The sequence below is a fragment of the Mirounga angustirostris genome, unplaced genomic scaffold (genome assembly GCF_029215605.1).
Source record: "Mirounga angustirostris isolate CCGP_5_RB_7025 unplaced genomic scaffold, mMirAng1.0.hap1 SCAF_8, whole genome shotgun sequence".
NCBI lineage: Eukaryota > Metazoa > Chordata > Mammalia > Carnivora > Phocidae > Mirounga > Mirounga angustirostris.
In genome coordinates, this window is record NW_026991716.1 from 12,715,590 (window position 1) to 12,738,753 (window position 23,164).

At 48.5% G+C, this 23,164-nt stretch overlaps 1 protein-coding gene and 1 long non-coding RNA gene across 8 annotated transcripts in view; both read right to left on the reverse strand.

The window, feature by feature from the left end:
• JARID2 (jumonji and AT-rich interaction domain containing 2) overlaps positions 1 to 18,454 on the reverse strand; it is a 260,030-nt gene extending 241,576 nt beyond the window's left edge. For 4 of the 7 annotated variants that reach the window (XM_064597151.1, XM_064597149.1, XM_064597154.1 and 1 more), the window contains exon 1: positions 17,680 to 18,448. Coding sequence is in view for 4 of the 7 variants with exons in the window: in XM_064597149.1 (XP_064453219.1) it covers positions 17,680 to 17,724 (45 nt within the window). In the remaining 3 variants the exon portion in view is untranslated. Of the gene's footprint in view, positions 1 to 17,679 lie in introns of all 7 variants that reach the window. The other 3 variants (XM_064597156.1, XM_064597150.1, XM_064597152.1) reach the window with 2 other exon arrangements.
• LOC135365529 (uncharacterized) lies at positions 1,062 to 15,702 on the reverse strand. Its single transcript, XR_010413485.1, has 2 exons — positions 15,234 to 15,702; positions 1,062 to 15,104 (listed from the first exon to the last, which is right to left on the reverse strand). It is a non-coding gene; the product is annotated as an uncharacterized LOC135365529 (long non-coding RNA).
• Positions 18,455 to 23,164: the final 4,710 nt, after the last annotated feature.

The window sequence follows — 23,164 nt, forward strand, 5'->3', positions numbered from 1 at the left end:
TCTGAACAGAAGCCCTTTCTGCACAATACAGCAAGACTATCATTGTTAACCTAGGCATTATCGGGAAATGTTCTGCATTACATTAGAGGGCAGTTCTAACTCAATCCTTAAAATTAGCTCTAATAAGCAATTTTAGGAGGAGGGATGTGGCACTTGCTTTTGAAATGGCACAAGGATGTGGATAGGTTATAGGTACACCACGCAAAGGCAGCTGGGCAGAACAGGACACAGATTTCCAGTTAAACAATGCCAAGATCATAAAAGTAGCTCCTTCTTAGATATTCATACACACACACACACACACACACTCGCTCGCTCACGCCTACCTTCTAAACTGAGGTCGGTATCTAACCTTGCCAATTCTTGGTTGTTTGGCCACTACAGAGAAAAATGCCAAATGTAGCCGTCTGTTGGGGCTCCCCATTGGGTAAGCCAAAACAATGACTTGGACAGAGAGCTGTACCAGAAAAACCAGTGTGAAAAAACATGATTAACATCATGAGTCAGAAATGTTTCTGACTCCAAACTTAAGCACCATGTAATAAATAAGATTCCAAATGCTAACAGACACACTGGTCTTTGGCTTCCAATTTTCACCAGGACCCTCGAGGTAACACACAGACATCCATACTCCTCGGGACAGTGAGGACATGCACTCTACCCTGCACCTCCCGAAAGCCTTTGGAACACCCTTGGGCCACGTGACTTTTGCAGACCCCCCGCCCCCAATCATTCCACCTCTCTTCTCTTGCCTCACAATTTCTCTGAATGCTTAAAAAGAAGCAAAACGTTCCTGACTCAAAGAAGAGACCACGATCATCTCAATAATTTCACACCAACTTGGGAAAAATAAATCTGGTATAAATCAAAAACATCAAAAGAAAACATGGCACCATCCCTCTTCCTTAAAACGACTCCCATTTCTTAAAGGAGTTCATTATGAAGAGCCTCGGAAGCACTTTTCTGTTTAGGCAAAGCAGGCCTGGAAGGACCAAGAAAATCGGGGAGAATTTCTAGGTAGACAGTGGTTCTATGCCCCAAGGTGTTTTGCCGAAAAAACGTTAACGTAACCACGAGAAAGTCAAAACTGAAGGTAAGGCAGGGCAACAGTTCTTCTAGTCCTTCTTCATGCCCCCAGAGAGGAGCCAGGGTCTTTATTCTACCCCTCCCAAAACTCTATGTGGATCTGAAAGACCCACCACTACAGCCAAAAACACCGGAGCACCCACAAAAAGCAAAATTCAAAGTCCCACCATTTTTTTTCACGCCTAAATGGAGCATACACATGGTTCTAGCTTAAACTTCTGTGAACACTGTTCAGTTTGCAAAAGGGCAGAGAAGTAGGGCCACTCTTGGCCCCCCTACAAACACAGGGAGGCGTGGCAGGCAGGCGGAGAGGAAAAGGAGAACCCCCAGTCCCCAAAGGCAAGGCCAGAGCCCCAGAGGGGGAGAACCCAGCATAGCACTCAGCTGAACAGAACAAACAGTGGCTCAGGGACACAAGCTGAGAGAAATCGCTTAGCAGGTTAACTCAAGAGGAGTAAATAAATCTAGTCATGAGTGGGTTTGATGTGCCAGGTTTCCTAACTGGAGATACTCCAAGAGAAATGCAAATATCACCCCCCCCCCACACACACACACAAACACCTGTACACAAATGTGCATAGCAGCATTATTCACAAGAGCCAAAAGGAGGAAAACAACCTGAATGTCCATCAGCTGATGGATGGATGAACAAAATGCGGTATGCCCATAAGATGAAATACTATCTGGTCATAAAAAGGAGCTGTGTACTGGTCCATGCTAACAACATGCGTGAACCTTGAAAATGTTATGCTAAGTGAAAGAAACCAGTCACAAAAAGCCACATAGTGTAGGATTCCATGTATATACAAAATGTCCAGAGAGACAGAAAGTGGATTCGTGGCTGCCAGAAACCACAGACATTGGGATGAAATGTGGGGTGACTGTCAAAGGGTATGGAGTTTCCTTTGGGGGGGTGACAAAAACGTTCTAAAACTGATCATGGTGATGCTTGCACAACTCTGAACATACTAAAAAAACCACTGAATTGTTAAGGGGGGGGAAATCACATTCACATCCAAAATCACTCAGGGAAAAGGCTGAGATGCTTAAAATGCCTTCCGTCTTGAACTACCACTGAAACGCCAAAAGAAAAATAGTTGAGGGCGCCTGGGTGGCTCAGTTGGTTAAGCGACTGCCTTCGGCTCAGGTCATGATCCTGGAGTCCCTGGATAGAGTCCCGCATCAGGCTCCCTGCTCAGCAGGGAGTCTGCTTCTCCCTCTGACCCTCCCCCCCTCATGCTCTCTGTCTCTCATTCTGTCTCAAATAAATAAATAAAATCTTTAAAAAAAAAAAAAAGAAAGAAAAATAGTTGAACTGCCAAACGAACTGGAATAAGTTGGAGATGTAGGAGAGTTTTAAAAAAAGAAAGGCTAAAATGGGCTGGCACTTTTGCGAAAGATACAGCAGCAAAGGACAACAATGTGTGCCAAGAATATGTATCTATAAAACACCGTAGTTAAACTTCAAAGTGCAACGAGGGGGAACTTCCATCTCCCCAAAAAATAAAACCTGCAACTTTAGGCTTCCTATTCCCCGCCCCCACGCCCCCCACCCCCGGAGCTATGCTGTGGACTTTAATTAAGAGCATGGGAGTCTACCATTTAAATGCATTTACTCAATGCCAGGGCCTATTCAGACAAACCCTTTCAATGACTTTTAAAGCCATCTTTGGATTTGTAAGTTGGATAGGAAGCAGAGAGGAGGGGAGTCCAGAAGTAAATTAGATATTACTTATCAGCTTTAGCAATCTTTCCACACCGGCAAGGGAGGATTATCTGCTGTTGATGGGAGGGGGAAAAAGCAACCATGAACCACCATCCAAGGCTTTCCCTGGCTCGTATATCATGTCTGTCCCAAGGAACAAGCACTCATACCTGGGGGCAAGGTGGTTCTGTTCTTTACCGAGATGACGGCAGTGTACAATGAGAGTAAAAGGACTCCTCTGACAACAGGTACGACTGAGGTCTTCATTTGTATTAAACAACTGTAAGCAAGTAATGTTGGGCCAGCTTTTGCAAGTCAAAGATAATGGCCTTCCTTGGTAAACTGACTGTGCTTTATAATCATCATTATTTATACTCCCAAGAGGCTTTGCCTACCGCTCCAATAAATTCTGGAAAGAAGTAACATGACAACTTCAGCAAGTCTCGTGGAAGAAGGAAAGCGAGAAAAAGCGGGTTGGGGAGAAATACGTGCTCACATTTGGCCAGGTCAGCGCTGAGGCAGGGATCACATCACTGAATGCGAGCACGGAGCAGAATTCGGAGAAAAGAAGACCGCTTCTGAGCTTCAGATATGCCCCAAAGTCAGATCTGCACTCCCTGCCTCCCAGGGCTTTCTAGCTTACCAGGGCCAGAAGAGAACCCGTTTTAATAGCATCATTAGAGTTCTGATTTATCACAAGGACAAAAACAAAAGAGTATGTTTCTCATCTAGACAAGAACGTGGTTGTAACATGAAGCTTTGCAAGTCCGTATCTGCAGCAAGAGTTTCTGCAGGACTAATTGATGGTGTTTAGACGGAGCTGGGGGGGGGGGGGGGGGCGGAGGGAACGGGCCAGTGAATTGAAACAAGTATTCCCCAACCTCTTCAACCAGGAGACTTGGCCCGTGGCTCAGATATGCCCAGAGCTCAGACTCTGGAACAATCAGGCAGGCCAAATGTGTTCCTTATTTAAAGGAGGTTTCCTTTCACTCTGTCAGCCACCTTTCAGATTCCAGCTAAGTTTAAACCACAATGGTTTGGAATCCTAGCAGTAGTTTTGATGATCACGATACAGAATGGGTATTTGAAAACATTTTTAAAGACACAGGATGCTGAATCATGCACGAACATATCCCAATCGCTACTCCCCCCCCAAAGAAGTTTATTATTAAATCCAGAACCCTCCGTGGCCCCCTGCACTGTGGAAAAAAGTGATAAACCATCCTGGCATTCAAACAGAAACCTGATCTCTGCCACTCAAGGATGTTACCAGTGCTGGGGATTACTTTCATGCATCTTTAAAATTCTTGCAGATTAAGAGTTCTGTTAGGGTGTCAATACCAATATTACTTAACAAAACTCGCCTTTAATTAAAAGTTTTAGCTCCAGTTTCCAAAGCTAAAGCAAAAAGCTACTCGGCCCTAACACCGCTGGGTGGAGAAGGACAAGGACCCGCTGCCGGTGTTTTCATGTGGCTGTCACTTTTCCCAGTCAGAAAGTCAACTTTTGTCAGATCAAAGCAAAAATTACTTGCTCCCAGGAGGACTGCTCATTGTGGCCTTAAATCCTTTTTGGAATGAGGGTGCGGTATCTATAAGTCAATACATAAAATAAACATGCCTCAAAAAAGAGCAACCAACGAGGAGTCCAAGTAAAAAGGCTACAGGGCTGGTAGAACTGAATGTCAAAACCAGGCTAAACTCATCAGGCTCAAGAAGACGGTTTCCTTGGCCCCCACACCAAGCCCCTCCAACCCCGTTCCTAAATAAACGCACAGGAATGGCTCTATAGAGGGCCCCACCCAACATTTCAGGTTTTCCACACTGTTAAGAAACCAAGTCCAGGGGCTCCTGAGTGGCTCAGTCGTTAAGGGTCTGCCTTCGGCTCAGGTCATGGTCCCGGGATCCTGGGATCGAGCCCCGTATCGGGCTCCCTACTCAGCGGGAAGCCTGCTTCTCCCTCTCCCACTCCCCGCTTGTGTTCCCTCTCTCGCTGTCCCTCTCTCTGTCAAATAAATAAATAAAATCTTTAAAAAAAAAAAAAAAGAAAGAAACCAAGTCCACTGTTCATTTGGCTTCAAAGACAGCTGGCCTTTGCCACTCAGAATCGTCCATATGAAAAGGAGTCACGTGGCAAGTGTCAGGGACCAAGTTTTGTGGTGTGGTGGCCGACACAGCTCCAGCAAGGCAACGCGACCAAAGCCCTTCGAGGCATGTGAAAACCATGTGCTACCAATTTAACTGGGACTCCAGGCCATGGCTCCTTATGCAATGCCTTCCATTCCTGTTGGCTCTTTCATCCTCCAACATCAAGACATTATTACAAGCTGAAAATAGAACACACGGAGCTTTCATGCTCTGGGCGGCCCGAGAATGGAAAAGGGGGCAATTTGGGTAAAACCAATAAACGTTCAAGTTCTACCACATCTCTAAAGGGACATCTTGACTACAGAATTAAAAAGGAAGGAAAAGGGGTTTATCCAAAACTACTCTTTTAAAACACCAAAAAGTAATGCTTCTTTCTTAGCAGCACTGTGATACCACCTCGACCTCATATGCCAGGGTGGAGGGGTGGGGAATCCAGCATCTGAACAAAGCGTGTCCAGTGTAGAGAGCAGGCTGCATTTTTCCCCTTAAGTTAGGAAGAAAAAGCAAGTCTTGGCGAGAAGGAAAGTGCTGAGCACCTGCACGATTTTCATTTTTTTTTTTTAATTTACTTGAGAGAGAGAAAGAGAGCACACACTGGGGGGAGGGGGGGCAGAGGGAGAGAGAGAGAATCCAAAGCAGACTCCCTGCTCAGTGCAGAGCCCCACACGGGGCTGGATCCCAGGACCCTGAGATCACGACCTGAGCCAAAACCAAGCGTCAAACACTTAACGGACTGAGCCACCCAGGCGCCCTTTATTTTCATTTCTACCCTCTTTTTCTTCAGACGACAGAACATGCTATAATCAGCAAAGAAGATAACCCAGAAACACTATGTTCCCTCTTCAACCTTGGGGCCAAAGAATGTCAGCCAAGAAGACCTGTGGGGTTAGAAGAATAATACAATCTAGATACCAGTTTATAAAGCACTTCCCATGGTGCTTCCCACTGCCTCCTCCAAAATGTCCTTGAGATTAAAGGTGTAATTCTCCCCATTTTATAGATGAAGAAACAGAGACTCAGGTCAAATCACCTATCCAAGGCTACCTGCTCTTTTCCCAGTATTCTGCAGCCCTGCGGTCAACTAAACTATAAATTTTCTGAGAACAAGGACGATAACCTTTTTCTTAACACCTAACCTGGTGCCAGAGCATGGCAAGCAACCAGAATATATCAGCTGTATGTAACTGAATGGTCTGCCAAGCCAGGGCCCAATGGGGCCTTTGTAACCATGCAAAGCCCACCTCACAAACAAGGCTGAAATTACACGTGAAAACAATTAAGATTCCAGGTCATCTTAACACATGTCAAGCCTCACAAGAAAGCATTTCATAAGCAGGAAATATGTAATTGTACCAGTACACATACTCTGTTCACCCTTCACGACCACAGTCGTTCTAATACCGCAATGTGTTCTTAGAGCAATTTTGCTTTACAAAGTGATTTCACCTATCTTATCTCGTTCGGTTGGAAAGCCCTGAGAGAGGACAAGGAAAGAAAATAGAAACTTAAGGCGCCTGGGTGGCTCAGTTGGTTAAGCGACTGCCTTCGGCTCAGGTCCTGATCCTGGAGTCCCGGGATCGAGTCCCGCATCGGGCTCCCTGCTCGGCAGGGAGCCTGCTTCTGCCTCTGACCCTCCCCCCTCTCATGTGCTCTCTCTCTCTCATTCTCTCTGTCTCAAATAAATAAATTTTAAAAATCTTAAAAAAAAAAAAAAGAAAGAAAATAGAAACTTAAATATAACCCAACGGACATCTTGACTACTCGTTACAAGGGCCTGTATTGGTTTTTAAAAGCCAACAAACCAACAAACCTGCCGGCCTCTTATGCACTGCTCATAGGACTGTCAATGAGTACAGCCTATCTCTGAGAAAACAGTGGGGTACCGGGGCTCTCACTGTAAACAGCGGGCACTTCTGGGGCGCCCTGGTGGCTCAGTGGGTTCAGCGCCCGACTCTTGATGGCAGCTCAGGTTTTGATCTGAGTCGTGAGTTCAAGCCCTGCACTGGGCTCCACGCTGGGCGTGCAGCCTACTAAAACAAAAAACAGAAAGCCAAAACCAAAACATGGGCACTTCTGAGCCAGTAATTCCACTTTGAGGAATCTGGGAGTTAAGTGAAAAGATACAGATAAAGGCCTACTGGGCACATCATTTTGCACAACAGGCCCCAAACTGAAAAGGCCATCAAGAACAGGCAGGTAGAGTAAACTGCGGTAGCGATCAACCAAGTGCCCTGCAGCCATTTAAAAATAACGCTGCAGTGTTGTATTCTGATTATCGAGATAAGATATAAATGCAAAAAGCACGTAACAGAACATCAACCAGGAGCATGCACCCACACACGTCAAACTGTGTGTGTGTGTGTGTATTTATGTATCTCCCCACAAGTGCAGGAATGCCCAGTATGCGATTGCAATGGTTCGTATCATTTGCAGTCCTCCGAACGGAAGGGTTTCCTATGAAGCAAAAAAGTCATCTTCAAAACGGGACTGGTCCTACCGGCAGTGGAGGTATGGGGCTTACCTGTGGATTTTGTTTTCCCATGGAAACGACTCAGTGACTGCAGTTACCATGGATAACTGAGAATCCCCCTGGAAGGAGGCAGGATTCAGAAAACCGTGTCTCAAGAACAGTAGCGACAGAAAGCCTGCTGCTGTATCTGGGCCTGGATTTCATGCCCCTGCTGTGTCACTGACGAAATGTGCGATCTCAGGCAAGTCGCTCAACGGCCCCAGACACCTCTGTTTTCTCAGCTAAGAGATTTCTGCTAGCTACGTTCATCTTTCTCCCCTAGAGCCATACCAATTCCCTCCCACAACTAGACACTATCTGACATACTCCAAAAGCTTCACCTCAACCATTATTTCCTCAGCTGCGTACTGACGTTAAATTCAGCCCCTCCTCTGGGCAGGTTAATAGGATCAGAGACAGGCAACCACGGATTCCAGTGCCCAGAGGTAGGTTTAAGGAGTCAGGGCGACAGAAAGAAGGGGCTTAGCCCTGCCTGACTAGAGGACAGGGGTGGCAGGCTGTCCCGCAAGGCCTCAGAAGGGCCGGGTGGGCTCCTTCGGGCAACCCACTCGAGGAACCAGGACGTGCAAAGACCAAGGGGCTGAGTGAGCTCTGCTAAACTGAAACAGGTGCCAGGATAGGCCCAGGGTAGAGCAAAAAGGGCTTCTCGTGATGTGCTGAGGACACACTTGGTTTAGATTTATCCTGAAAGCCACAGGGAGCCAATGAAGGATTATGATCGGATTTTCAATTTCAAGGATTATTGCTCCAAGATCCGGTTTAAACACCTTGGGCGGAACATCTTTGTGCAGAGATTCAGGGCCACTCTCATCTCAACTGTCAAAGCTGCCTCTGGTTCACCACCCTGACGGGCTTGGAAGTCAAGTGCCAGATGATACAGAGAGCTTCAACAAACAGAGGGAGTGGGGCTGGGAAGAGAGGACATCAAAACGGACTTCTTCTAAAGCTACTCATTTGGTTTAAGAAGCAAAGTAGAGAACTCATTTGACTCATTTATTTCTGAGTCAGCTAGGAAGGCTGCTGGCAGGCCCGATGTCTCCAGGTTGGTGATTTCCAACTGAGTAATGATACCCTGACCATTTGTGCGGGCGTATGCAATTTACAAAATGCTTTCACATCAAAAATCTCACTGGCTCTCCCAGTAACCAGCCCGGGAGATGCATGGAACCAGTTTTCCAGATGAGGAAGCAGCTCCGCGAGGTTCCGTGGCCTGCCCACGGGTCACGCGGCCCGTGTAACGCAGGACCCAACCTTGAACTCAGCTCTCATTTCCGATCCTATCCACTACCACAGACGTGCCCTATATATTCACGACGAGCCTGTGAATGAAATCTGGGGAATATGTTACTGAAGCCCACGTACTAGCGGAAAGGCACATACGCAAAGCACAAAACACTCCAGGTTTTAATCATGTCTATACCTGACGGCTGCCTCACAGAATGAGCACCCATTCAGTAGCCCTCTTTCTGCAAACCTATGGAAGGAATAAATGCAAGAAACACATGCTCAAGTCCTAATCGCTGCTCATTTCCTCCTGGCACCTGTTTCGGCCCCCAGAGCCACCAAACATTTTAACAGCTGGTAGAAATGAGAACCAAGAGATAACCGTTGCAGATCAAGCCCTAACCAAAATTGTGCTTAGGAAATAATAGGGCAAGAACCTCCCGGATTTTTAAAAAAGAGCAATAAAACAGGGCACCAAAAGGTCTCCCACACTCTCCTGGAGCACTCATTCACAGCAAACCAGAGGGTCTCCTGATGGAAAACAGACCCACACACACAACCCTCTCGCTGCCCGCCCCCCCCCAATAAGAGTGCTGGGAAAAAACTCCTGCTTCTACTGGACAAAACAGGTGTATGAGGGAAGAGCTGCATTGGTAGGATGAAGGGGCAAAAACTGGCTATTCTGTTAACCTTCTAGGATTCCTGGTAACTAAACACTGCTGGTGATGACATTTCAATGCACACTGGCCTTCCTCTTCATGGGTGGTGGAGCTTGACAGACTTACAAAATTAGAACTTAAAATCCAATTTAGGCCTCTCAAGCAGCACCAGCCCTCAAAAACAGCTCTCCAGAACTTCAACCAGTAGGGTTCCCCTTTCTAACCTCCTCATACATCCTATGACTATGTGAGTAATTATGTATAACGTTCCCATTACTCATGCTGCTTCATTAACATATCTGGGCAGCCTTTGTTTTACCGCATGGCCCCGACCCTGGTGAGGACTGAGGGCAAATGATTTCCCCAGCGCCCCACAGTCCCCTAAGCAGCAAAGTCAGGGGCGACAATACAAGAGCAAAAAAAAAAGATTATCCAGCCGATCTGTCACAGCCCCTGCAACGAGAAAGCAGGTTCTCCTTCCTTGGAAGCCTGGAGAGCTAATGCGCCCAGCAGGGCCTCAGGTACCACCGAGGGGGGTGGGGGGGGACACTTACAAAAACACAGAGCACAAACCAGCCAGTCCCAAGGGGTCCTGGGATCTCGGCTCTTTTTCCAATGAGAAGTCAAGGAGACAGCCAGCTGGGGATAAGGGGGTAGCTCCACCAACTGGTGTTTAAAAAAACAACAAACACAAACATGCACTTGAGACGGACACACTCCTTCTGGTCCAGGAGGCTGACAGACTGCCTTAACTTCCCCAACCTTCTTAAGCAAAAAAACCTCTCCGGAGCCTGCCCAGAGCCCCGGTTATGGCCTTTTCTCCCCCTTTTCGGGGCTACAGTGATCATCTTACTTCTAAAGACCACGAAAAACTGGGGAAAAGATATGTAGCCTTTAACTCTCTGGCCAGTGTCTCTCTGCCTTGGTTTTCTCTTCTGTAAAATGGACTCGACAGCCTCTTTTTTTCTGGTGTGAATGCACTATGGAAACCAATGTGGGCGGTGATTTCCGAACTGACTGGGCCTTCTCTTCAGGATGCTTTCAGGAGGAGTGGGTGTTGTGTGGCCCATCTACGGGGTTTTCTACAATCCAAGCTCTTCTGGCACATTTCTTCAAACTTCAAAGAGAACCCCAGGAGAGATGGGCAGCGTTCTCACAAGATGAGCAAAATCTGTTGCAAAAACAGTGTGGAAGTGGAAAGAAACCCAGACACACACCCGAGAGGCCCAGGATGTGTCGTCCCAGCTGCTTGCTCGGGTGGGACCTAGCCCTCACCGGTGGGACAGGATCTACGTCCCTACAACACAGACCCTTTCTGATCCCAGACGTCCTCAGAGAACTAGAGTCACAAGCCACGTGCAAGCAGAGGCAGGAACAGCAAGTCCCAGAAGCAGGCAGGTTTCCCTGACCAGGAGCCAAGGGGTATCCAGCTCTCCCTGCCACTTCCTACAAGGTTCAGCTCCGCTTTTAGTGACTGTATCCTGAATCGGCAATGAATGAAAACTCCCTTATTAAAAAGTGTGAGGCTGGGGCACCTGGGTGTCTGCCTTCGGCTCAGGTCACAATCCCAGCGTCCTGGGATCGAGCCCCGCAGTGGGCTCCCTGTTCAGCGGGGAGCCTGCTTCTCCCTCTGCCTCTGCCCTCCCCCTCCCTCTTACAGGCACTGCGTTCTAATAAATTCTTTTTAAAAATTTTTTAAAATAAATAAAAGGCGTGAGGCTGGCAGAAGGTATAGTGTTAACCAAAGTCCCAAGAAAATTAAAAGGGTAAGAAAAACCTCACTCAGATGGTCTACAAAAAAGCAGACAAATTAACAGCAATACCAAAGTCATCAGAGCTCCCACCTCCTGGAACGAAGGAAGCCTGTGATCATGAGGCAGGCAGGGAAAAGGCTTTAGGGGCACAAAAGGAACCAGAAAAAGGGAGACTGGAGGCCAGCTGGAGAAGTACCTGAGACCTGGGGGGGGCCAGGAAGGGGAGGCAGGTATCAGAGGTTACCTCCTAGAGATCGAAAGAAACAAAAGAGAAATTGATTCAAACTAAGAAACTGAGATTCAATTGGTCTCCTTTCCATTAACAGGTAGGTTTAAGGATTTGAAAGGGAACGAACCGTCAGCAGTATCTAAGTGAGACCCAATAATTAAGGTTGCTGGATTACAAAATACAAGCTTCTGAACTCCATATAAATTAGGTGTAAAATCACAAATCTTTCTGTCCCCTGCCATCCAGTGACTGACACAACTGTGTTTTTAATTCTACAAGTAATTCAAGTTAGCTCGGCAGGACCACTGTAAGTCACCTTGTGCACCTGGCATGAACTAGATGGGGAGTCTGCTCTAATACCTGGGGATTAGGGCTAAATACAATGGAAGCGTTCTAATCAGAGGAGATAGGGGCCAGAAGCTGGTTAGCTCCTATAAAGTCTGTCAGGCGGGAAACCTTAAAATCCATAAAGATTTTGACATTCTAACTTAAACACCTAAATGTACTTTTAGTAACAGATTTGTTAAGAATTCTTCAGTGTTCCACGCTATGCTTTTTTTGGTGTGTTTGTTGGGAAGGAAGTTGGGCATAAATGAAGTTTGGTTCTTAAAAGGGAATCACTTGCTAAACAATGCATGTACGCAATCCTTAAAATTTACCCCGAGTTTTTTAAATGGCGGGGCCCACGTCTAATTTAACGGCCTGGTTTTTTTTTTTTTTTTTTTTTTGGTAATTCAACTTTTATCAAGTGTTCCCAAAACAGTCAACTTAAGTTTTCATAGAAACCAACTCTCAAAAAAAAAAAAAAAGAAAAAGAAACCAACTCTCTTTCCACACTTGTCCAAAGGTTTACATAGTATTTAACTGTAATTGCAATAATAAGTCTAACTGGAATAACCAGATTTGGAAACAAACAACTGACATTTGGCAAGCCTTCTATGGGTGGGAGCCGAAGGGGACAGAGGGACACACACCCCAGGGCTACTCACTGGCCAGGAGCACCGTGCTAGGGTCTGACAGCCAGGATATTCTGCAGCTAACAGAGCAAGCAGGTTGGATACGTAATTAGGTGGTTAGGACAATGGTTATGTAATCCTGGGGGAGACGTAGAGATGGACCACTAACAGGATTAGAACAATGCAACAGGGGTGCCTGGCTGGCTCTGTCCCTGGAACACATGACTCTCGGACCTCCAGGTTGTGAGTTTGAGTCCCACCTTGGGTGTAGAGAGTACTTAAAAATAAATTATTGGGGCACCTAGGTGGCGCAGTGGGTTGAACTAAACGTCTGACTCTTGGTTTCAGTTCAGGTCATGATCTCAGGGTCGTGAGCTCTGCATTCAGTGGGGACTCTGCTTGAGATTCTCCCTCCCTCTCCCTGTGCCCCCCCCCACATGCTCGCTCGCTCACAAATAAAATCTTTAAAACATAAAATAAAACAAATTCTTTTTAAAAAGGAACAATGCAACTAAAGGTCCAAAAACGAAATTTCTTAACGCTGCAAAACTTTTTAACCATTTTAGATAAAAATATCAGGAACCTGGGTCCTAAGAACATCGTGATCAAGGGCAAACCTTAAAAATATTCTGGTTTGGCCTTTACCAAGGGTTTTAATGTACTAGGCTTCACATGACTTGTCTGTGTCATCTTTGAAAGGAGAAAAATAGTTCCCATTTTGAACATAACAAATACCACTTATATACTCCAACAAAAGATTTTCTCTTTCTGAAGAGAAGTTTAAACAACCTTTGGAGCAAGGTATATATTAACACCGGAGTTATTTCCAAGGCACTTGGAAGTGAGTCAATAGCTCCCAGCTCAGCAACAGGAAGTGGTGTGACCTACTATGAGAAAAGACACGCCATTACACCATCTGAATACCAATTAATTCCAGGTGGCTATGTGGGCAGATGACTATGGAAGACACACAAGTCAGCGACTTGTCTACAATGAAGTGATAATCACGCAGATAACAGTTAAGTTGGACTATTTGGGGACACAACTTCTTTTTCCTTTTAAATTTATATGACACACTTTGGACTCTTTATATAGTCTTCCTCCCATAATCTCTGCATATAGTAAGCGCCACTCAAATGTCCCTGCCATATACATTTACGCAACAAAGAGTAAAGTTTTCCGCTACTAGACAGAGGCAGAAAGAAAGCCATGTAAACAGCTAAGGAAAGAAAAAACATAGCAATTAAATGACATGTACAAGGTTTGTTTGTTTTTTTCCCTCAGAACTGTGAAATAACCCAAGGGTATTAAGGGGGGGGGGGCGGGGAAGGAGCTCATAAATCCTACCACTGTATTTTGGTGTACTTCTCCTTTTTTCTTTATAATTTTATGTAATTGTAATTATAGTAAATCCTGCTTTTGAACCTTGTAATGTGAACTTCTCCCAGTTTTGTTTAATCATACTGCAACTTTTACATCAGAAAATTAGATACTTAAAACTTGACAGCCTAGTGGTACAAATTCTGCCTGAGCTGTCCTAGAAATCAAACTGGTCATTTGTTTTTGTGCTCAGCACATGACTCGGAGCTTCGTGTGGCAGAGGTTTTTTTTTTTAAATTTCAAACTCCTACCTGCTATAAAGCCTCAAAGATCAAATGGTGTTGAAGCCTGGGTATCACCCTCGTTATTCTCCCTAGAAATAACCCATCCAGTGGAGTGATGGAAATGGCAGAAAACATCCATGGAGCAGAGACATGTAACTGTTTTTATTGTCCAAGTGGATTGGGACTTTGAAAGCAAATGTTTTCAGGGATTCAAGGTATTGTGGTGGGAGTCGTGCCCAGCACAATTAGGACGAGATTACAATTTATGAGTTTCTCAAGGATACCATTTAATACGAAATATAACCATCATTTCTCCCAAAGCCTGCCATGGACAGTCCCACCCCACAAACTCTGCTTCGCGGAGGCAATAAACTGAATGGCAACGCGGCAGGCATCTGAGGCTTGAGACCAATTGTAGGAAACGTGCTGCCTTCCACCAGCTCGAGGAGTAACACCCCCTGACACAGAGAGCAGCAGACTCTGTTTTACATCTTTCCCGCACAGGATCCTTCTACATAAAAGTGAGGGGCAAGGGGCGCCTGGGTGGCTCAGTTGATTAAGCGACTGCCTTCAGCTCAGGTCATGATCCCGGAGTCCCGGGATCGAGTCCCGCATCGGGCTCCCTGCTCAGCGAGGAGCCTGCTTCTCCCTCTGACCCTCCCCCTTCTCATGTACTCTCTCTCTCTCTCTCATTCTCGCTCTCTCAAATAAATAAATCTTTAAAAAAAAAAAGTGAGGGGCAAAAGCAGGTGTTACCTCTTCCATTTTACAGAAAACTAAACAGACTCAGACTGCGAGCCTCCTGTTCTACCGTCCGGAAGTACTAAGCGCAGAGTACCTTGAGACTTAGTTGTCCCGTGCTCTTCCAAGAACACGTATCAATGACGAGTCTTCCCTGGTCCGCCCCCCCCCGCCCCAAAAGATAAAGCACAGAGCTGGCACAACGAAGGAGGAGCGCCACCCCCTCCCCCGGTATTACAGGGCTCCCAGAAAGAGCAACAGTTGCTGCTGAGCAGCATCACCCAGGAAGGCATCCCGTCACAGCCCCCAAAGGCACCCCAGACACGACTTCAAGGGACGAGGTGGCCAAATCCACAACACAGTCCTGCCACAAAGCAAAGCGTTCCCTGAATAAAGTTGCCTTGCTTTCTGAAAAGCGTTGCTGAGCGATCACAGCGACCACCGTAGTAATGCCACACCGTCAGCCGACCTGGAAACAGAAGAGGCGAAACACATTTCTGCAGAGAGGAGGCGTCTCCTCCCGGTTCCCCACCCCCTAAATGGAACCGGAGCTAGGTCGGCAGCCCTCGTCGGGGACCAAAGGCTCCCAAGCGCTCACCTGCAGGGAAGCGCAGCGTTTCGGGGCGGAAGGCGGAGGCCGATCGCATCCTCCTCCTCCTCTTCCTCCTCCCACGCCGCGGCCCCGCTCCGCCGCGGCCCCCGCCTCCGCTCGCTCGCTCCCTCCTCCCCCCGGCCGCCCCGCCGCCTGGAACCTCCCGCCCGACTTTTGACGTCACGGAGGAGGAGGAGAAGGTTCCACCCGGGCCCGTCCCTTTGTGACGTCACAATGACAACAGAACGCGGCCGGGAGCGTCCGGGAACCCGGAGCGGGGGAGCGGGGGAGCGGGGGGGCAGAGGGAGGAGGGGGGAAGGCCGGCGCGAGCCTGGGGGGAGAACCGGGGGGCGGGGAGGGGGCGCGCTGACGTCTCGCCGGCTTAACCTGTTGCTCTCGAGACGGCACTGGAGCCGGCGGGCAGGGCCGCGGGGAGCCGGCCGGGCCGCCGCCGCCATGCTCGGCCGTGCGCGCGGCGGGGGGCGCCCGCTGCAGCTGTGCGCCGCGCCGCCCCCACCCCGGCACGCCCCCGCCCCCCCCCACCGCGCGCCGCCCCGCCCCCTCCCCTCCCCTCCCTTCCCCCGGGCCCAGAAGGCCGCGCCGCCCCCGCGCCCCACCCGCCCGCCCGCCCGCCAGCCTGCGGGCCGGCCAGAGCCGAGCCCCGAGCCGGAGCCGGAGCCGCAGCCCGAGCAGCCCGGAGCCCGGCGCCGGAGCCGGCAGCCCGCCCCCTACAGGCCGCGCGCGCGCGCGCCCGCCCGGCCCCGACCCAGCCCGCCGCGACCCCCGCGCGCCCTCCCCTCGGCTGCCGGCTCGAGCACGTCGGGAACACGGGCTCCGCTCCGCTCCCCCGGCGTCAACTCGTGCTCTGCCTCCCGCGGCCGCCGCCAGCCACGGGGCTTGCGGCCGGACGCCCCGACTCCACACAATCCCCTGACCGCCAGCAACAAAAAAATCCCACCCCACACCAATCTCCAACTTAGCGAGGTCTGGGATGGGGGCCGGGGGGAGGGGTGGGGGCGGCGGAGGCGGTTCTTGTCCAAGTTCTACCCCATTTGCTTTGTGGCTTCACCCGGATCGGACGTGCCCCGGGAAGGCGTCCACGCTCCAAGGCAAGGTTGTCTCCATGCAGTTTCTACAGCCCGAGTTTAAACTAGTCCTTTGCATTCTACCCAGCCCTCTGCAATGCGGATGTATTTTAATTCTTAAATTCTTTAGGGAACAGCTTTTTTAAGTTGAGCTTGATTATTTAACCTTGCATTTCTTTCATAGTTGAAGTTTACGTGCCTAGATTAGAATCAGCCCTCTGGAAGAGGCATTCGGCTTTTTCATTAAACGTATTTTTCTTTACAAAAACCAGTGCCCCGAAGGTCATCTCCCATTACACACATCACATTGCTCAAAAAGGGAAAATATTAACACCAATTTGTCGACTCGAGTTAAATAAAACTTTCTTATAACGTTGCATTATTCCTAGTGTATGTTCATTTGGGCTTTTAAAAAAAAAATTGGGTTCTCTGATTTAAAGCATGCAGCTAATCACCGATCACTCGAGTGCATATTTGGTTAATCCTCCGTTCCCCTCTACCCTCCCTCCCCCCAAACTTTAAAAAAAAAAGCCATACACAAAACAAAAACACTCCCCATGCCAATCAAAACGTAGCTGTACTATGCACAAAACAAATTTAACTATTCCAAGCCATTTAAATCTCTGAATAATCACCCAATTTCAGAAGCCCACTTAACAGGGAGAATTTATTTGTAGTCACTTACACATGTATTCACGTACCTACTTAAAAACATTAGCTATATTGTATGTGTTTTCCCCCTAAAACTGGAAACCATGAATTTTTAAACAAAACCAGTTCCATTATTAAAGTCAATCCCAACAAATGCATTCGCTGTAACATGATTCCCAACTGATTTACGTTGCGAACCAAATAAGCCAAAACGACCACATACATTAAATTTGATATGCCAGTGCAGGGAACAAGATCGCCATAATCGGACCCTCGATTGCAACTTAAAGGGCTTCCAACACACACGGGTTACACGATTCTCCAAATAACATTAATAATAATAACACAAGCTCATTTGCATGCAAAGTGCAATATGGGGCCAAATCCGCCCGAGAATGCAGTTTAGTTACATTACCGCAGCCCCCACCCGCCCCCCAAGCTCCACCAAAATCCCTAGCCTTTCATCTAAAACTAGATTATGGTTGTGTCATTCGAGGTCAATTTATTCACTTGAGGTATCGCTACACCAATCTGTTTTTTCATCCAAACTAGGCAGACACGACTTTGCCTGAAAAGCCCTCTTTCAGAAAAGAAAGAAACAGCCTTATCGGACGCTGTGTTTAAAACCCTTCAGCTGCAGAATTATCTATAAACTTGACATTCACAGCCATTGCTTAAAACTGCAAGTCAAAGGATGTGTTGTTAAGAGCACTTACGTATTTCTTCTGAATGATATTCCTCTTGGGTCTTTCCTTGCTCATTCTGAGATCCAAATGCTGATTGCAAAAGGGGACAATTGCTTCATGAATTTAAAGCCGTCAGAAATTTGCAAAAAAATATCCTGGTGGTTTTTATTGTTGTTGGTGGTGGTTGATCTTGTAATCCGACTTTTCTTCCTCTTCCCCCAAAGCCCGATTCGCCTTGAAATAAATCCGAAATTGGGAAGGAGAAAAAAAAAAAAAAAGAGCCAAAGACGAACGAAGCAAACAACAACAACAAAAAATTCACTTTAGTAAAACACTCATAATGGAAAATTTCCCCCGAAACACACACACACACAAAAAAAAACCGACGCCCTTCACTCCCCCCCTTTTTCCTCCAAAAACTACATCAGCGAAACGTGAAGGTCCTTAGTGTCTGATCTGTAGTTACATCTTGGAAAAGAAAAGGGAAAGATAAATAAAAAATGTTGGAAGTCACGTTTGTGCTGCAGCAGCAGCGCGAGCAGAAGAGTCAACTCCAGCGGCGGCGGCGGCGGCGGCAGCACCACAGCGAGGGCTCGCCGAGTCTCTTTTTTCCAAGCCCCCTAACCAATGAGAGAGAGGCTATCCAGCCCAACTTTAAATGGACTCTGCTTTTATACAAGTTAGGGCTCCTCGGGTAATTCCCCGACGGACGCTAGCCGAAAACTCCCACAGCTGAGCCGCCAGGCGCCCGCCTACTCCGGCGCCGACCGATCCCGGCCCAGTCCGGAGGACCCGCGCAGCCCCGTCGACTAGACACCCGAGAAGCTTCGACGAACCCTTCCCGGGCAAACCCTCAGGCATCGCTCCCACGCCGAGCCTAGGAGTGGAATTGAGAGAGGCTCCCTAGCCCAATGCATGGCACGCTCGGTCGCTCCACCTCACCCCCTTTCCCCAGCTTGCCGCTCACCCCACAGCCGCCACACGCCAGCCCCCGCCACTGCCCTCGCGTCTACCTGCAGCCGGGCTGCTGGATACCAGTGCCCCAAGACGCCCGGCCCCGGGGAGAGCCGCCTATTCCCGGGGCACCTTAGAATGGTCCCCTTGATCTTCTGGAAGTTGTAGTCCCCCGACTACAAAATGGCTATGGCCACGGGAGCTGGGAACTACAATTCCCAGCCTGCCCCGCAAAGTCTGTCACTCAACTCCCCTCCCTCCTCCTCGCCCCCTCCCCCTCACCGGCCCTGCCAACAAACGCTTGGATGTGTCCCGCGTGTGACACTGCTAGAGGCTGGCTCGGGATTGGTCCGCAGAGCGTGTGGTCCGCGAGCGAGGAACTCCCCACGCCGGCCCGCCCCCGCCCCCGGGCCCCGGCCCCCGGCCCCCGGCGGCGCCCCGCCCCCACCCGCGGCGCGAACCGCCTGTGGAATCGAGGAATCGCGCGCGCGCCGGCCCGAGCCGAGCGGCGGGGGGGGGCGCGGGGCTTCCTGGGGGAAGGCCTCGGAGCGTGGCGGCGCGGGGGGCGGTGTCGGCGAGGGGTTGGAGCCCGTCCTAAGGAAAACTGGGCCACGCACCAAGAGGAATCCTCGGTGCGAACTAGTTGAGCGGCGGCGCCTGCCGCCTGTGCCGCGCAGCCGGTGTCAGCTCAGGACACCGCCTCGCGTCTTCGCACACGGCGTGCTGCGGCCGGCCCGGGGTGGGCTGAGGTCACCTCGGCCGGCGCCCCGCAGCCGCACGCGCTGGAAGGCCACCTCCTGGCGCGGCACGCGGCCCGCCGGCCGAGCCGGGCGTCGGGGGTGGCCGCCTCCGGCGAGAGAGAAACCCGCCCGGGGACGTCCGGCCCGAGCTCTGCCCGCAGAGGGGTGCCTGGCGCCGGGGGTGCCCGCGGGCGAGCGAGGCTGCGCGCGGAGCTGCAAAAGGAGTGGAATGTGGGGACCGAGCCGCACTGCCGTGCGAACTGCAGGGACGCATCTGGAACGCCGAGCGCCGGGAGTTGCCCCGCGCGGGCCACGGGGGCGCCGCCTTCTACCTGCCTCTGCCCCCTGTCGTGGCCATTGAGTCGCTGACGGGAGGGAGGGAGGAAGGCCCGGCTCGGACTCCTCGGGCCTTCGCCGCCTTAACAACTTCGTGAAGTCTTACGCAGCCATTCTGCATCATAAATCTACTTGTTTTAACTGTGGCTGCGGAGAAGCAATGTTTTAAATTATCTCCTCTCAGGCTCCCCTCTGGGTAAATGAAAAGTGGGGTCGCTCACACCGCCTCGTGCTCGCTGCTGTACGTCTTGCTCTCCTCCCCATCCCGTGGACCCTCCTCCCCCGCGGGTTGCACGGTGGTTAGATTTTTATGGGCAGCAGTGTTTCGGGAGGTAACCGTGGTCTAGCAAGGTCTCCGAAACCGGTGGTAAGAGGCCTGGATTCAAATCAAGCCTTAGCCCTTGCTGAAAGGCAGCCGGTGCCTTCTCTGAGCTTGTCCTCGGCCTCGTCCACAGATGACCAGACCGTGAGGGGAGGATTATGTAATAACAGTAACCTAGCTAAGAACCGGCCCCGGTAATAGGAAGCTTTCCGTAAAGGAAAGAAAATGCCTTTTTCAAAAGGCTTTTGAATTACTACTCTACCTTTTTAAAAAATCTGAATGCCTTCTAAAAAGGAACAATTTTGTCTTACATTCATTTCACAATCAGAAAAATAAATGGCCTTCTGTGCCTCGATATTGCAAAACTTGTTTGTCGGTGCCATTTGCCGGGGAGGACTCTGCAGAACAGACTCCACTTTTCAGGATTGGCCACCCAAGTGACTTTATGGTTAGGTTACAACGAGGTGTTTTCAAAAGATTTTCTGATCATTAGGACCTACCTGTATACTGGAGGTCTGCACTCCTCCACAGTGTTAGGGTTTTAACCAGTTTTCTGGAGGTTTAATGTCAGATCTGTCACCCCCCAGGCAAAATATTAAAGAACAAAGGTGGGTTTCTTCTTGGTTCCCTGAGCTAGCCCTGAGGCCTGGCTTCTCTGTCCCAGGCCTGGGAACTCCCCTGCTGGGCTACCAACTTCAGGGCACCACACACATAAACTAAAAACCCTTCTCCTAGTTGAGGCTTGAGGGCAGGGGAAAGGAAGGAATTTGCTCATTTCCAAAAGATTTGGATAACATTCGTGTTGTTTTGCCTGAAAAGGAAAATAGATGGGCCTTTATGGGGATTTAAAGCCTTTCCTGTTGCGGAAGGCACTGTCTCCTGATGGACATCCTTTCCCCGCTACTTTGGCAAAGTCATATATTACCTTGCCTTTCTTTTTCCTCTTCTTTTTTGTTTTCTTTAAATCTAATTCACTCTTCTTTCTCCTGATGATTTTAACTCCTCGTAGCACTTCTCTTGATGCCTTCAAGTGAGGGCAGTAGGGAGGGGCAGGATGGAGGGAAGACCTCACCGGGGGCATTGCTTCTAGAGGACCTGCCAGCCCTGTCCTCATCCCCGAAGACACAGAGAGAAGCCTTAAAGTCCTTTGTGAAGAAAAACACAGCTGAGTACAAAGGCAGACTTAACAGTCGCTTGTGATACCTCTAAAAAGTGCTGAAGTCCCTGCTATAGCAACAGGGAAAAACTTGCTAAAGGGAATTCATAACAGGTAACCAGGAACGAGGGAGTTTTAAAGGATGAGTAGGGGTTCAGCAGTTTGAAGGAAGCCAAGCAACTCTCTAGCATGGAAAAAAAAAAAAAAATTATGAGAACTCCAAAAACATACCAACTTTATGCATAAGGACCCAATTTTTGTTTGGGAGTGACTAGAGATGAGCTACTGAGAGGTAAGCAGGAGCCAGGACCAGAAAGGTTCTGTATACCAGGCAAAGGAGTTTGGACTTTGCCGAGAGGCTAAATGGAACCTTAGAAGGATTTTCACTACAGGTATAAAGCAGATTTGCGTTTTTGGAAAGTAGTTCTGCCTGTATGAGAGATGAAATTAAGGATTGGAGAAAAGAAAAGAGACTAGAGGCAGGCAGACCTAAAAACCAGTTGTAATATTACTGCATAAATAAGGTGAGAAATGGTTATGATCTGACCCCGGTGACAGAGGAAATACCATAGAGAGCAGAGAACAGGTTGAGAAATATTTAGAATGTCAAAAGTCCAACGGACTTGGGAACTGGTTAGCTGGAGGGAATGGTGACTAACAGGGTAGAGCCTAAAATGATTCCTTAATCTTATGTTTTATGCTCTTTTATACCTAGATTAGCTACTCTGGGAAGAATGGGAATGTGAAGGAGGTGAAAGAGGAAGAGGTAGCAAATCATCAGACACAAGTAAGAGCAGGCACTTACTATTCTGGGTTCAAATCTGGACAGGTGATCATATTTACATAGGCATTCTAGTCCACCGTCCGGTTTACAATAAGAAATGACAGGGAGGGCATCTGGGTGGCTCAGTCGGTTAAGCGTCTGCCCTCAGCTCAGGTCATGATCCCGGGGTCCTGGGATTGAGTCCCATATCGGGGAGCCTGCCTCTGCCTACGCTCCCCTCCTTGTGTCCTCTCTCTTTCTGTCAAATAAATAAATAAAATCTTAAAAAAAAAAAAAAGAAAGAAAAGACAGGAAAAGGATTGTAAGTTAATAAAGACCAAGTACACAGCAATAATCCACAGTCCTATATTATATGCATATTGAAATTTCCCTCTTAATTCAGGGGATGACACAGGTTATCCCACATGCTTCCAAAAACCAATCACATGCATGGTTTTCCCAAGAAACAACAAAACTCATCTCCAGAAATCCTTCCCTAACAGTACATATTTCACCCCTTTATATTGTATACTTACTTGCTCACATTCTCCAATTTAGTCTTATGTTCCCATCTCTTCTCTCCAAATAAAAAATAAGCTTTCCAAAGTCAGAGACCATGTTACCTACTTCTCATATCCTTCTCAAAGCTCCAGAGACTTCATAGAATTTGGAAGTGTCCAATAAATGTTTACTGTTGACTATTTCACCAAAACTGTAATGCCCACTTATTTAGACTATTGCCAGCCATTTGGTCTTACTATCTTTTCCAATTCCATTCTGGAACACTACTATTTTTCCTCTTGCAGTATCCAAATCCAACATGGTGTTGTGCATTCTTCCCCAGCTACGGTCCAATCTCCAATTCAGCCTGGATGTTTAGCTTACTCATTCCTGCATTCTCATTGTCCCTGTTACTTCAGCCACATTTTTTTTTTTTTTAAGATTTATTTATTTATTTGAGAGAGCGCGCGCGGAGGGAGAAGGAGAGGGAAAGAATCTCCAGCAGACTCCCTGCTAAGCGCAGAGCCAGTCGCCTGCAGGGCTGTATCCCACGATCCCGAATTCACAACCCAAGCGGAAATCAAAAGTCGGACCCTTAACTGACTGACCTACCCTGGAGCCCCAGACACATTTTTTTTTTTTTTACTAAAAACTGTATATATTTAAGGTGTACAACATGATATTTTGATATGCGTATTCATTTTGAAATGACTACTACAGTCGAGCTAATTAACAAAGCCATC